Raw genomic sequence first — 14,423 nt, 5'->3', positions numbered from 1 at the left:
ATTGAGCATTACAGCACAGTACACCAAATGGTGCTGACCTTTTAGGCTACTTGTAAGATCAATCTAACCCTTCCCCCTCACACAGCCCTCCACTTTCCTATCATCATCCATGTGTCCATCTAAGATTTCCTTAATTTGTATCTGCCTCTCCCATCGCCCCTGGCTATGCGTCACACACCCACCACTTACACCAATGTGCCCTGCCAGAGAGTGGTGCTAGAAGCAGATATTTTAAGGATGTGGTTTTGGGGTACATGATAAAATAGACCACAGTCAGCATGGTTTCTTCAAGGGACGATATTGCCTGACAAATCTGTTGGAATTCATTGAAGAAACAACAAGCAGGTTAGACAAAGAATTGGTTGATGTCAACTTGGATTTTCCAAAGGCATTTGACAAGGTGCCACACATGAGGTTGCATAACAAGCTATGAGCCCGTGGTATTTTGGGAAAGATTCTAGCATGGACAAAGCAGTGGCTGATTGACAGGAGGCAAAGGACAGGAATAAAGAGAGCCTGTTCTGGATGGCTGTCGGTGACTAGTGATATTCCACAGGGGTCTGTGTTGGGACTGATTCTTCTTATATTATATGTCAATGATTTGAATGATGGAATTGGCAACTTTTTTTGAAAAGTTTGCAGCTGATATAAAGATAGGTGGAGGGGCAGGTGGTTTTGAGGAAGTAGAGAGACTAAGGAAGGACTGAGACAGGTTAGGAGAAGGGGCAAAGAAAAAGCAGGTAGAATACAGTGTCGGGAATGGCCATGCTCTCTGGTAGAAGAAATGAAAGTATTAACTATTTTCTAAATGGAGAGAACATTCAGAACTCTTGAGTCACAAAGGGACTTGGTACTCCTTGTGCAGGATTACTTCAAGGTTAATTTTCAGGTTGGGTCTGTGATGAGGAAGGCAAATACAACATCAGTGTTCATTTTTAGAATATAGAATCAAGGATGTAAAGTTGAGACTTTATAAAGCACTGGTGAGGCCTCACTTGGGAGTATTGTGAGCAGTTTTCAGCCTCTTAGAAAGGATATGCTAAAACTGGAGGGAGTTCAAAGAAGGTTCATGAAAATGATTCCAAGATTGAATGGCTTGTCATATGAAGAGTGTTTGATGGCTCTGGGCTTGTATTCACTAGAATTCAGAAGAAAGAGGGGTGGCCCCCATTGAAACCTATTGAATGGTGAAAGGCCTTGATGGAGTGGATGAGGAGAGGATGTTTCCTGTGGTGGGAGAGTCTAAGACCAGAGGGGACAGACTCAGAATAGAGGAGCATCCTTTTAGAATGGAAATGAGGAGGGATTTCTTTAGCTAGGGAGTGATGAATCTGTGGAATTTGTTGCAACAGGCAGCCGTAGAGGCCAAATCTTTATATATATTTAAGGCAGAGGGTGATAGATTCTTGATTGGTCAGGGCATGAAGGGATACAGGGAGAAGGCAGGAGATTGGGACTGAGAGGGAAAATGGATCAGCCATGATGAAATAGTGGAACGATTTGATGGGCCGGATGGCCTATTTCTGCTCCTATAGTTTATGGTCGTATTGTTTTTATTGGAAACATTTAAGACACTCTTAGGCACCTGGATGATAGAAAAATGGAGGGGTATGTAGGAGGAAAGGGTCAGATTGATTTTGGAGTAAGTTAAAAGGTCAGCACAATATTTTGGGCTGAAAGGCCTGTGCTGTGCTATAACAGTGTCTGCTCTATATCACAGCACAGGAACAGGCCCATTGGCCCATCTAGTCCATGCTACCTAGTCCAGTCGACCTGCACCTGGATCATATCCCTCCATACACCTCTCATTCATAAACCTAGTCAAATTTCTATTAAATGTTATCAAACCTGGATCCACCTCTTCTGTCAGCAGTGCCCTCACGTTCTCCTTGATCTTTTCACCTTAACCCATGACCTTTCCTATCACCACACTCCTTCCCTCCCTTCCCTTCGTTTTAGCTTTCCCATGGATGCTTAATTAATTTAAACATTTAGTGGGCTGGAAACTCTACACCTGCAATGTAAATCTGCCTCATTTCAGCTTTGCTTCGATTTCATCATCTCTGCATGAACTTCACCCTCATTAATGTTTCTGTTACAGTGCATTTCAGCTACAACGGAAAAGTATCAAACGACACCACTATGGGCCCAACCATCCTTAAAATTGGTAAGGAGAAAGCGTACAGATGCTAGAGAGCTTACAACTGTTGCTTTAGAAATGCCATTTCAATTTCTCTGAGAATAAGTGGTTTAATTTCTCTTGTTTCCACTAAAGGGGGACCAGAAATTGCTGCCTTGGTGTGTCTCGGAACACTCGCTATCAGTTCTCTCTTAATTTTGTCCGTGGCTGCTTTTTTCTACCTCAAACGGTCGAAGAGGCTCCCGTTTTTGTTTTACCAACAAGGCAAAGGTGACTCACTGGCATGTGTTTGTGTATATTCATTCAGTGTGCTGCTGAAGTAAATGAAATTGTAGGTAGTCTGTCTCCTAGGTAATCTCTGTCTCACTCTGAAGTTTAAGTTCAAGTTTATTGTCATTTGACTGTGCATGCATATAAGGGTTAGTCTCACAGCCTGAGGGAAGAAGCTGTTACCCAGTCTGGTAGTCCCAGTCCTGATGCTCCTCTACCTTCTTCCCGACGGCAGGGGGTCAGAGAGATTGTGGGATGGGTGGTCGAGATCCGTAACAAAACTTCAGGCCCTTCATCTGCAATGTTGCCGGTAAATGTCACAAATGGGAGACCCTGGTGACCTCTTGCCATTTTTACTGTCCTCTGAAGGGTCTTGCAGTCCATCTTCTGTACCACACAATGATGCTGTCAATGGTGCTCCTGTAGAAAGTTGTTAGAATGGGATGGGGAGCCTTGCATGCCTCAGTCTCCTCAGAAAATGGAGACACTGCTGGGCCTTCTTGACTAATGAGGAGGTGTTGTGGGTCCAGGTTAGTTTGACCGGAGAGGCTGTTGTGACCATGTGGGCTGCCATCTTGGTTTTTGCTTTCCTTGTTTGAGCCCTATTCCTTCACTAAAACAGTAGCGAGGTGACTGTCCAAAATTATTTCCATCTCACTGTGTAAACAGTCACATTTATCCAAAATCATTAGATTATTTCCCACACTATCTCACTTGCTGATAACTAATTGGGCGGCCTTGTTGGGGAATCCAGTTTAATTTGGTCTTCGACCTTGGGCTTCTTGGTTATTATTGTCACAAGCTCAGTGAAAGATCTGCTTTGCACAACATCATGTTGTTACTCTGAGCGCTGAGGTAGTAGAAGGTAAAACAAAACAAGAATGCAGAATAAAAGGTTACAGTAATGAGTGCAGGCAGGTAACAAGGTGCGAGGGCATGACCAGGTACAGACCTGTGTAAAAGTCTCAGGCACATGTATATGGCCGGAGTGCCTAAAGACTCTCGCACAGTACTATATTTGTCAACGTAGAATGGAGAGCAAGTTTGTAAATCTAGAGTGGGAGCAAAGGATGTTGAGGGTGGAGTGGCGTGGGAGTTGGGTGTGACAAGAGGCAGAGGAGGAGTGCCGGGGTGAGGGGTGGTGCAGATAGAGACACGCCCAGCCCTGAGACAACAGGCAAGGTCAGTTGATTCCAAACAATTGGTTTATTGATCATTACAGAATGTCTCTCGGGTGCTTCCCTCTCCCTCCCCTCTCTCTTCCCCTTTCCCAACCATGATTCCCCTCTCTCTGCCCTCTTCCTACCATCAGTCCACAATAGAGACCCATAGGGTTTATCATCATTCACAGATGGCATGATTTTTTAGCAGCAGCAGTACAGTGCAATGCATAAAATTACAATACTGTACAAAAGTCTTAGGTACCCTAGCTACTGTATACTATGTGCCTTAGACTTTTGCACAGTACTGTAGATTGTGAGGTCAAGAGCCTATCTTTTTGTACTAGGGAATTGTTCAGTGGAAGTCTTGCATTTTAATCTTATTTTGCTCCCACTGGGTTACTGGTGGTGTGTGTACTTTCTGTGAATGAACACCATTTTCTATGCTGACTGGACCCATGAGTCTCTGCAAAGATTAAAATTAGGAACAGGTACCGGTTTGACAAGGGCACAACTGATCTGATGTAACCTGGACTTCACATTGGACCAGAGGGACGTGACCATGTGTACCTCTAAATAAAATAAAATACATTTAATATTCTTGTGTCAGATTTCCCATCAGCCTCCTGTGCTGTAGGGAAAACAATTCAGGTTGTGTCCTCTTATTGCTCATAACCAGCGAATCCAGGTGGCATCCTAGTGAGGGAGAGGGGGATGAAGTAAGAAGCTGGGAGGGGATAGGTGGAAAAGGTAAAGGGCTGAAGAAGGAGGAATCTGATAGGTGGACCATGGGAGAAAGGGGAAAAGGAGGAGGGGCACCTGGGGGAGGTAATAGGTAGGTAAGGGAAGAGGTAGCTTGAGCGGGGAATCGAGGGAGGGGAAAGTGTTTAAAGAAACAAGTAAGTACAACAGTTATAATGATGCACAGGACGGAACTTCTTGCGCCAAACTAGCTGTCTGATAGGATTTAGATTTATTAATCTAAGTCACCAAAGTCTGAGCCGCGACCTCGATGCTTATCTTCTTTTTAACAAATTGTCTTATTTATTTAGAGATGCAGCTTGGAACAGGCCCTTATGGGCTTTTGTGCTGCACCACCCAACAACCCTCGAGTTAACCTTAGCCTAATCACGGGATAATCTATAAAGACCAATTAACCTATTGGCCTGTTCACAATTTTAAACATTTCTATTATTGTCTTCCCACTGTAGTGGGAAAGCAGCCCCTCAAAGACTCCCTCCCACGCTGGTTGTTGTGCCCCCTCACCTCCCACCCTCCTGTCGGGCAAAAGATTCAAAGGTTTGATAACCCATACAACCAGACTCGAGAACTGCTTCTATCCCAGTGTTATCAGACTGCCTTTCGTAGTCCAAGATTTGATGATGCCAACATCCTTGGCAAGGAAGGGAATGCCTACAAGAGAAAGATTAGGGAATCACTAGGGACAGAGCACGTGGGAGATCTAAATGTAGATTCTAAGAGTGTCGGGATAGCTCCAGTCTGGGACCATACGTTCCTAAAGAGGGTTGGCCCTAAAAAATCGACCAATCAGAGCAAAGCCAATTCAAGCTAATCAGTCAGGAATAGGCAATTCTGATCCAGCCAATCAAGATCAAACATTAAGCCCCTGCTCACTTGACAGGGAGCTTGTCATTTGACTAGCTTGTGCATGAGGAAGAGAGTTGGGTTTACTGTTGAAACATTGCATTTAGTATCTGTAAGTATGCGACTGTGAAGGCCAAAGGATGATATAGATCTAAAGGGACGTCCCAAAATCCTGGACTCCCCCACTATTGGAAACATCTTCTCCACGTCCACTCTATCTAGACCTTTCAATATTTGATAGGTGTCAATGAGATCACCCTCTCATTCTCCTAAACTCCAGGCCCAGAGCTATCAAACCCTCCTCATACACTGAACTTTTAATTCCCAGAATCATTCTCGTAGACCTCCTCTGGACACTCTCCAATGTCATCGCATCCTTTTTCACATGAGGGGCCCAAATCTGCAATCTGCCTTATAAAGCCTCACCATTACATCCTTGTATTTACGCTCTGATCTTCCCCAATTCTTGGAACTGATCACGCAGTTGCATTTTCACCCATGACCAGGGTACTACATCACAACCTCGGGTCGTCGTAGAGTATTCTGAGGGCTCTGAGTTTGTTTCTTAGTCTTCTTGCATTTTATTAATTGTAATTATTTGTGTTGTTGTTCTTGGGATTTTTCATGTTATTGTTCGGCCTTCTCCAGTTTACATTGAAGCAGCAATTGTAATTGATTACATCCAATTAATTCACCGAGACTTTCCAGGTGTCCAACGAAGTATCCTCAGACCATTTGTCTTTTATTGAAGTAGTTCATTGTAAGCTGTTATTAGTCTGGGGTTTTATAATTTGGATATAGATTCTTTTATGCCCTGGGGTGTATTTAAAGGGGCAGTACTAATCCCCCCGTTGGCTCGGTTGTCCTGCTCCTTGCCTAGTGATGTTCTGGCCGAGTTTCCCCAAGTTAGCCAACACCTTGTAGGTTTAGGTGTTTTGTTAATAAAATTCCTCATTTTGTTTAACCTTTTGAGTCTCTGTGTAATCCTGCGCTTGGGTCCGAAGGTGCAGCTTGACAACAATTGTGTTACAGCTGTTGTGTTTCAAAGTCTTGTACCTTGAATTGAGTGTGAACAGACATGTGGTTGACAATTCTCAACAGTTTGAAAAACAGACTTTCTTACTGAACAGTCTTATTAATTTTCAGATTCCATTCTTCAGCCAAGTGAGATGGTAAGAAATCTTCGTGCGTGACCTTCACTGTTGCACCGGGATCTATCAGATCCTATTTTCATAATCTTAGATACGTTTTTATCTAGCTTTATTTTCACCTGTACATCGGAACGTAGAGTGAAATGCGCCAGTTGTGTCGACGGCCAATGCAGTCTGATGAGGTGCAGTCTTACCTGCACGTCTCTGGACTGTGGGAGGAAACCGGAGCTCCCGGAGGAAACCCACGCAGTCACGGGGAGAACGTACAAGCTCCTCACAGGCAGCGGTGGCAATTGAACCCCAATCAGAGGTTCTGCTCAGCTATGTAGCCGTGCTGCCCAAGCACAAGTAGCTAGATGTGAAGTATAATTTGCTATTCTGTTTGATGAAGCTTTTATGCCAATTAAACTGAATATAATGGAATTCAGACTGGATAAGAATCAACAGTTTTTATTTGATCTGCCTGAGAGATCCAGGCAATTTATGTGTAAATGTTTAAAGTTATGTCAGTAATTTGTGCAATAGCTTGCCCCTTTTTTAAATTCAGCAGTAATGTAATTCAGCAATACCCCTAACCAGTGGTGTTAATGTGACTGGCTTCTCTTTCCAATGTTTCCACAGGCAGAAATGATGAGGAGTTCCGTTCGATCAGGTAATGGACTGGACGTTATGACAGAGACGGTTATTCTGTTCGCAGGTGTAATTACGATGACCAGAGGGGTTTAATGTGACAGTGTGATGCTTTGCTTAAGCACCTCCACTCCATACACAAAATAGAGTATCCCGGTGGTGAACCATTTGAATTCCTATCTCCTTCCCGTTCTGACGTGTTGGTCCGTGGCCTCCTGAGGTCACTCTCAGGGTGGAGGAGGAACACCTTTTCTGTTTGGGTAGCCTGCAACCAGTTGCCATGGACACCAGTTTCTTCAGCAACGCACACAAAGTGCTGGCAGAACTCAGCGGGTCAGGCAGCATCTATGTCAACGTTTCGGGCTGAGACCCTTCTTCAGGACTGGAAAGGAAGAGAAGATGTCCAAGTAAAAAGATGAGGGGAGGGGAAGGAGGACAGCTAGAAGGTGGTGAGTGGGAAAGGTGAAGGGCTGGAGAGGAGAGTGGACCATGGGAGAAAGGGAAGGAGGAGGGACTGCAGGGGGAGGTGATGGGCGAGTAAGGTGAAGGGCTGGAGAGGAGAGTGGACCATGGGAGAAAGGGAAGGAGGAGGGACTGCAGGGGGAGGTGATGGGCGAGTAAGGTGAAGGGCTGGAGAGGAGAGTGGACCATGGGAGAAAGGGAAGGAGGACAGCTAGAAGGTGGTGGGTGGGAAAGGTGAAGGGCTGGAGAGGAGAGTGGACCATGGGAGAAAGGGAAGGAGGAGGGACTGCAGGGGGAGGTGGTGAGTGGGAAAGGTGAAGGGCTGGAGAGGAGAGTGGACCATGGGAGAAAGGGAAGGAGGAGGGACTGCAGGGGGAGGTGGTGGGTGGGAAAGGTGAAGGGCTGGAGAGGAGAGTGGACCATGGGAGAAAGGGAAGGAGGAGGGACTGCAGGGGGAGGTGGTGGGTGGGAAAGGTGAAGGGCTGGAGAGGAGAGTGGACCATGGGAGAAAGGGAAGGAGGAGGGACTGCAGGGGGAGGTGATGGGTGGGAAAGGTGAAGGGCTGGAGAGGAGAGTGGACCATGGGAGAAAGGGAAGGAGGAGGGACTGCAGGGGGAGGTGGTGGGTGGGAAAGGTAAAGGGCTGGAGAGGAGAGTGGACCATGGGAGAAAGGGAAGGAGGAGGGACTGCAGGGGGAGGTGGTGGGTGGGAAAGGTAAAGGGCTGGAGAGGAGAGTGGACCATGGGAGAAAGGGAAGGAGGAGGGACTGCAGGGGGAGGTGGTGAGTGGGAAAGGTGAAGGGCTGGAGAGGAGAGTGGACCATGGGAGAAAGGGAAGGAGGAGGGACTGCAGGGGGAGGTGGTGGGTGGGAAAGGTGAAGGGCTGGAGAGGAGAGTGGACCATGGGAGAAAGGGAAGGAGGAGGGACTGCAGGGGGAGGTGGTGGGTGGGAAAGGTAAAGGGCTGGAGAGGAGAGTGGACCATGGGAGAAAGGGAAGGAGGAGGGACTGCAGGGGGAGGTGGTGAGTGGGAAAGGTGAAGGGCTGGAGAGGAGAGTGGACCATGGGAGAAAGGGAAGGAGGAGGGACTGCAGGAGGAGGTGGTGGGTGGGAAAGGTAAAGGGCTGGAGAGGAGAGTGGACCATGGGAGAAAGGGAAGGAGGAGGGACTGCAGGGGGAGGTGGTGAGTGGGAAAGGTGAAGGGCTGGAGAGGAGAGTGGACCATGGGAGAAAGGGAAGGAGGAGGGACTGCAGGGGGAGGTGGTGAGTGGGAAAGGTGAAGGGCTGGAGAGGAGAGTGGACCATGGGAGAAAGGGAAGGAGGAGGGACTGCAGGGGGAGGTGGTGGGTGGGAAAGGTAAAGGGCTGGAGAGGAGAGTGGACCATGGGAGAAAGGGAAGGAGGAGGGACATTGGGGAGGAGGTGAGAGGCCAGAGTAGGGAATAGAAGTGGGGGAGAGAAAATTGTTTTATTCCACTGGAAGGAAAAATTGATATTCATTGCATCAGGTTGGAGACTACCCAAACAGAATATAAGGTGTTGCTCCTTCACCCTGAGGTTGGCCTCATCAACGCACAAGAGGAGGCCATGGACCGACATGTTGGAATGGGAATAAGGATTAAAATGTTGGGCCACTGAGAAGGCAGAGGCACTCGGTAGAACATTTCCCCAACTTACAACGGGTCTCACCAGTGTAGAGGAGGCTGCACTGGGAGCGCGGGATGCAATAGACAGCCACAGTGTATTCGCAGATGAAGTGTTGCCTCACCTAGAAGGACCGTTTGGTGCCCTAAATGGAGATGAGGTAGGAAGTGAATGGGTACATGTGACACTTAACTTGTTTGCAAGGATAAGTGTCTGGAGGGAGATTAGTGGGGAGGGACAGGGGCAAATGGACAAGGGAATCACTGAGGGAGCAATCTCTGTGGAGAGTGGGCGGAGGTTAACATGTGTTTAGTGGTAGAATCCCTTTGGAGATGGCAGAAGTTGCAGAGAATGTATTGGATGTGGAGCCTCATGGGTGGTAGGTGGGGACAAGAGGAACTCTATCACTGTTAAGGCAGCGGGAAGATGAGGTGAGCGCGACGTCCTTAATATGGAGGAGATAGGGCAGCATCAATGGTGGAGGAAAGGGAAACCGCATTCTTTAAAGAAGGAGGACATCTCTGATGTCCTGGGAAGGAAGACCTCATTCTGAAAACAGATGCGGTGGAGAGAAGAACATAAGAAATGGGAATAGCATTTTTACAGAACGCAGTGTGGGATAAGGTATAGTCAAGGTAACTGTGGAAAATGGTAGGTTTATAAAGGATGTCGGTAGACAGTTTGTCTCCAAAGATGGAGACAGAGATTGAGAAAGGGGAGGGAGGCGTCAGAAATGAAATGAGTAAACTTAAGACCAGAGTGGAAGTTGACGGAAATCGACGAGCTCAGCATGGGTGCATGAAGCAGCACCAATGCAGTCTGCAATGTAGTGGAGGAAGAGTTGGGGAGCATCACTAGGGAAGGCTTGGAACATAGACTGCTTTATGTAACCAACGAAAGGAGGTCAGAGCTGGGGGCCCATGTAGTTCATGAGAATGAGTCTGGGAATGAAATAGTTAATTTTGTATGAGGAGCATTTGATGGTTCTGGGGCTACACCTGCTGGAGTTTAGAAGAATGAGGGGGAATCTTGTTGAAACCTATTGAATACTGAAAGGCCAAGATAGAGCGGATGTGAAGAGGATGTTTCCTATATTGGGGGAGTTTAGGATCAGGGGGCACTGCCCTAGAATAGAGGGACGTCCCTTTAGAACAGATGAGGAGGACCTTCTTTAGCCAGTGGGTGGTGAATCTGAGGAACTCATTGCCACAGATGGCTGTGGAGGCCGAGTCATTGGTTATATTTAAAGTGGAGGTTGATAGGTTCCTGAGTAGTAAGGGTGTCAAAGGTTTCAGGGAGAAGGCAGGAGATTAGGGTTGATATCAGCTATGATAGAATGGTGGTGTAGACTTGATGGGCTGAATGGCCTAATTCTGCTCCTATTTCTTATGGTCTTATTGTTATAAATTGTTTTATTTTATTTTGAGATTTTAACAAAATGCCAGGGCATTAACGATTGGCGCATGGTGCTGCTCTGTCCTGTGTGGATCTCACTGTGTCTCCGATTTGCATTTCAGTCAGAAAGCAGAGATATTCCAGAAGGGAGCGCATGTCTGCGTCTGCGACCTCGGCTGCCACTGTGAACGACATTTGACTTCTGGCCAGCACCGACCCCGTGTGCTGGAGATGTGTGGGTCATTTAAAGGTTGGCTGTAGGGAAGGAGTGGTGATTCATGGACACCACTGTTAGGTTAGAAGACTTGTGCCACCGACGGCCACAACGGGTCCGAGGTGAGTACTCGGCCCAAAGTGACTGAAGTAGAAATGCACATGAGCAGGTACCTGGTGGAAATCGGATGCTATTTTAACTTCAGGACTTCTGATATTCAGTAGGAATACAAAAGGCATTGTCAGTGTGTGAGAGAGAGCGACAGCTTCTTCCCCGGATGCTTTTCCACCTGTTGGTCGCTGTCTAGAGAAACTGACCTGCTTTTTCCTCCTCACTTGACTTGGCCTGTCACCCCCACAGGGACATCGGCCCCAACGACAGTTCGTCAGAGTCATCTGCCCTGGGCCAGTCTTTCAAGTTGTCTGCAGGTGTAGTCCATCTTCGAAGATCCTCCTTCTCTCAGGGATTAAGTCTTTGGAGCTTCTGTTGGTGTTTCTGTAGATCTGGGTTTTTATGGATGGGGTTGCTAGTCCCGTGTCCAACCCTTCTCTTTTTGCAGCCGGGCTTGGGACGTATGGTGGAGTTTTCTGTTCAGTGCTGTACATCTTTACGTCAGTCTAAAAGCACAACACAGTTTGAAAGGAAGTCTGCATCCTGTCCTTCTGTAGAAGCTGATATTTTATTCCGGCTTCAATGAAGCCCTTTAGTTTGAGATCATCAGTCCTCTGAGCTCCGATTCACCTGCTCTGCTCAACAATTCTTTGTGGGATCTAACCAAGTGCTGCTTCCACTGGGGATGGGCGGCTGAACGCAGTTGCCCCAGATTCTGTTGGTCAACACATTTGTGTCTGAGTCCAAGTGGACGTTGGAGATGGTAACTGAAGCTTGGTTTTTCAGGCTGACCTCTCGTCAGCTTCCAAGCTTGTCCATTGTATTGGGTGGAGAGGGATATATAGGATAATAAGTCCGTGTAACTTTTAGCTAGTATTGGATAGTGTTTGATGTATATATTAAAAAGATAAAATAAAATAAATATTTCCTTACTGTTCTCTTTGTTTTGTACTTAGGAGCATTCATTGTATTTTTTAAAGGAAAGATGTGCCCCACCGCCTCTGTTTCCTCAGGCACTGAACTGTAAACACTTCAAACTGCTTCTCGTTGTGAGCAGTTTTGGGCCCCTTATCTAGGAAAATGTGCTGGCTTTGCAGAGGGTTCAGAAGAATGATCCCAGCAGTCAAAATGTTGATGTATGAGGGGTGTTTGAGGGCTCTGGGTGCGTACTCACTGAAATTTTGAAGAATGAGTGGGGATTTCTCTGAAACCTATCAAATATTGAGAGGCTTAGATAGAGTGGACATGGAAAGGATGTTTTCAGTAGAGGGGGAGTCCAGGACCAGAGGGCATAAACTTAGAATATAAGGATGACCCTTTAGAACAGAGATCAGGAATTTCTTAAGCCAGAGTGTGGTAAATATGTGAATTTATTGCTCATGGCAGAGAGGGCTTTACCCATGATGGACTGGGCTGAATCCACTACTTTTTGTAGAATTTTCCATTCAAGGGCGTTGGTGTTTCCATACCAGGCTGTGATGCAGCCAGTCATTGCATTTCTATAAAAGTTTGTCAGAATTTTAGATGACTCCTCAAACTCCTGAGGAAGTAGAGAGGTTTGATTGGTCTTAGTACAAATAAATCCAAAAACTCAAAAGTAAATTTATTATCACAGTCCATACAGTATATGTCACCATATTGAGCCCTGACATTCATCTTGCAGGCATTCACAGTAGAAATACAGTAAAATTAATGAAAAACTACACCCAGACTTAACAAACAATAAGTGTCAAAAAGAAGACAAACTATGCAAAATGCAAAAATAAAATCAAATACTAAGTAAATAAATAATACTGAGAACATGAATTGTAGAGAGCTCCAAAGTGAGGTTTAGGTTTGAGCACATCTATATGGAAATGCTGTTGCAGGCAAGCAGCATCCATCATCAGGGACCCCCACCACCTGGGACATTCTCCCTTCTCGCTGCTGCCATCAGGAAGAAGGTACAGGAGTGTCAGGACCAGCCAGGTTCAGGAGTAGTAATTACCCCTCAACTGTCAGGCGCTTGAACCAAAAGGGATAACTTCACTTGCCCATCATTGAAATATTCCCACAACCAATGGACTCACTTTCAAGAATTCTTCATCTCATGTTCTCGATGCTTATTGCTCAATTATTATTATTTATTTCTTATTTGAACAGTTTGTCTTTTGCACACCTGTAGATTGCCCATGGTGCAATCTTTCATTGATTCTGTTATGATTATTATTCTATAGATTTTTTGAGTATGTCTGCAAGAAAATGAATCTCAGGGTTGTATATAGTGACATATCTATACTTTGATAATACATTTACTTTGAACTTTTGAGGTTGAGGTGAGTGAAGATATCCATGGTGGTTTAGGAGCCTGGTAGTTGAGGGGTAGTAACCTGGTGGTCTGGGACGCTAGGCTCCTGTTCTTTTTTCCTGATGGCAGCAGCGAGCGTGGCCAGGGTGGTGAGGTCCTTGATGATGGATGCCACTTTCCTGTGACAGCGCTCCTTATAGATGTGCTCAATTGGAAACTCGTGGTACCAATTGATATTATATTAAATATTTTGCCTACTGCAGTTTTTTTTTCAGTTTTACAGAAAATAATTATCAATTAAATTATGATTTCATGTAATTATGATTTCAATTAAAAGGATATCCATTCCATGGATTATGTAGTTTTAGTATGAGGTATGGCAGGGATGAGTCACACCTGCAGTCCCGCTTGTGGCCACAGCAGGGCAGTCTAGATTGAGTTTACAGCCAATGATAATCAAACCACTGCAGCTGCTGTAAAGCTGAGATAAAAACTGAGGGGGGGGGTGCAGAAAGGCTCTGTGAGTTGGGTAGGATGTTCTGAATGGTCCACAGACCTGGACCTTTAGTCAGTTCATGTTCTAGAACCTTGACCAATGGTTCTGGAACTGCAACATTAACCCGATAAGATTCAAGGAGCAAAGAAACCAGGCTTAGGTCCCTTGTCACCAGGTTCAGGGAAAAATTATTATCCTTCATCAGTTTCCTGAATCTGCAAGGATAATTTCACTCAACTCAACACTGAACTGATTCCACAACCTACAGACTCTCTTTAAAGGACTCTACAATTCCAGTTCTCAGTATTTATTTATTTATTTTTGTTTTTTGCAAAATCTGTATTTGTTTGCACGTTGGTTATTTTCTGCCTTTGTAGTTTTACATTGATTCTATTGAAAGTCTTTGTGTTTCTGTGAAAGTCTCTACTGTGAATCTCAGATGGTTGGTATATGGTGACATACACATACTTTGATAATAAAGTTACTGTGGACTTCAACTGTTAAGAGGTCAGCACCATCTCATGTGTTGTAGTGTTCTTTGTATCAGTCAAATAAACCTCTAAATTGCTTTCTCTAAATTGTCCTTCCTTAAATGAGACCAGTACACTACAGGACAGACCAGAAGGCCCAACTAGTCCGTGCCATCCACTATGTCCATCAGAGCCAGTCCCATTTGGCCCACACCCCTCCACACCACTTCTACCCATGTACCTGTCCAACTGCCTTCAAAGGGTGGCATGGTAGCATAGTGGTCAGCACAACACTTTACAGTGCAGGTGACTTGGGTTCAATTCCCACCACTGTCTGTCTGTATTTTCTCCCTGTCTCCATGTGGGTTTACCCTGAATGCTCTGGTTTCCT

General features: G+C 45.8%; 1 protein-coding gene across 1 annotated transcript in view; it reads left to right on the top strand.

The window, feature by feature from the left end:
• The window catches only part of c27h1orf159 (chromosome 27 C1orf159 homolog), a 25,441-nt gene extending 11,301 nt beyond the window's left edge, over window positions 1-14,140 (top strand). The window contains exons 5-9 of the mRNA XM_059952342.1: window positions 2,102-2,167; window positions 2,276-2,410; window positions 6,322-6,347; window positions 6,948-6,978; window positions 10,577-14,140. Coding sequence (XP_059808325.1) covers window positions 2,102-2,167; window positions 2,276-2,410; window positions 6,322-6,347; window positions 6,948-6,978; window positions 10,577-10,653 — 335 coding nt within the window. The 3' untranslated portion in view covers window positions 10,654-14,140. The remainder of the gene's footprint in view (window positions 1-2,101; window positions 2,168-2,275; window positions 2,411-6,321; window positions 6,348-6,947; window positions 6,979-10,576) is intronic.
• Window positions 14,141-14,423: the final 283 nt, after the last annotated feature.

The sequence above is a fragment of the Hypanus sabinus genome, chromosome 27 (assembly GCF_030144855.1).
Source record: "Hypanus sabinus isolate sHypSab1 chromosome 27, sHypSab1.hap1, whole genome shotgun sequence".
Lineage (NCBI taxonomy): Eukaryota > Metazoa > Chordata > Chondrichthyes > Myliobatiformes > Dasyatidae > Hypanus > Hypanus sabinus.
This window is presented reverse-complemented; position numbering and strand designations above follow the sequence as displayed.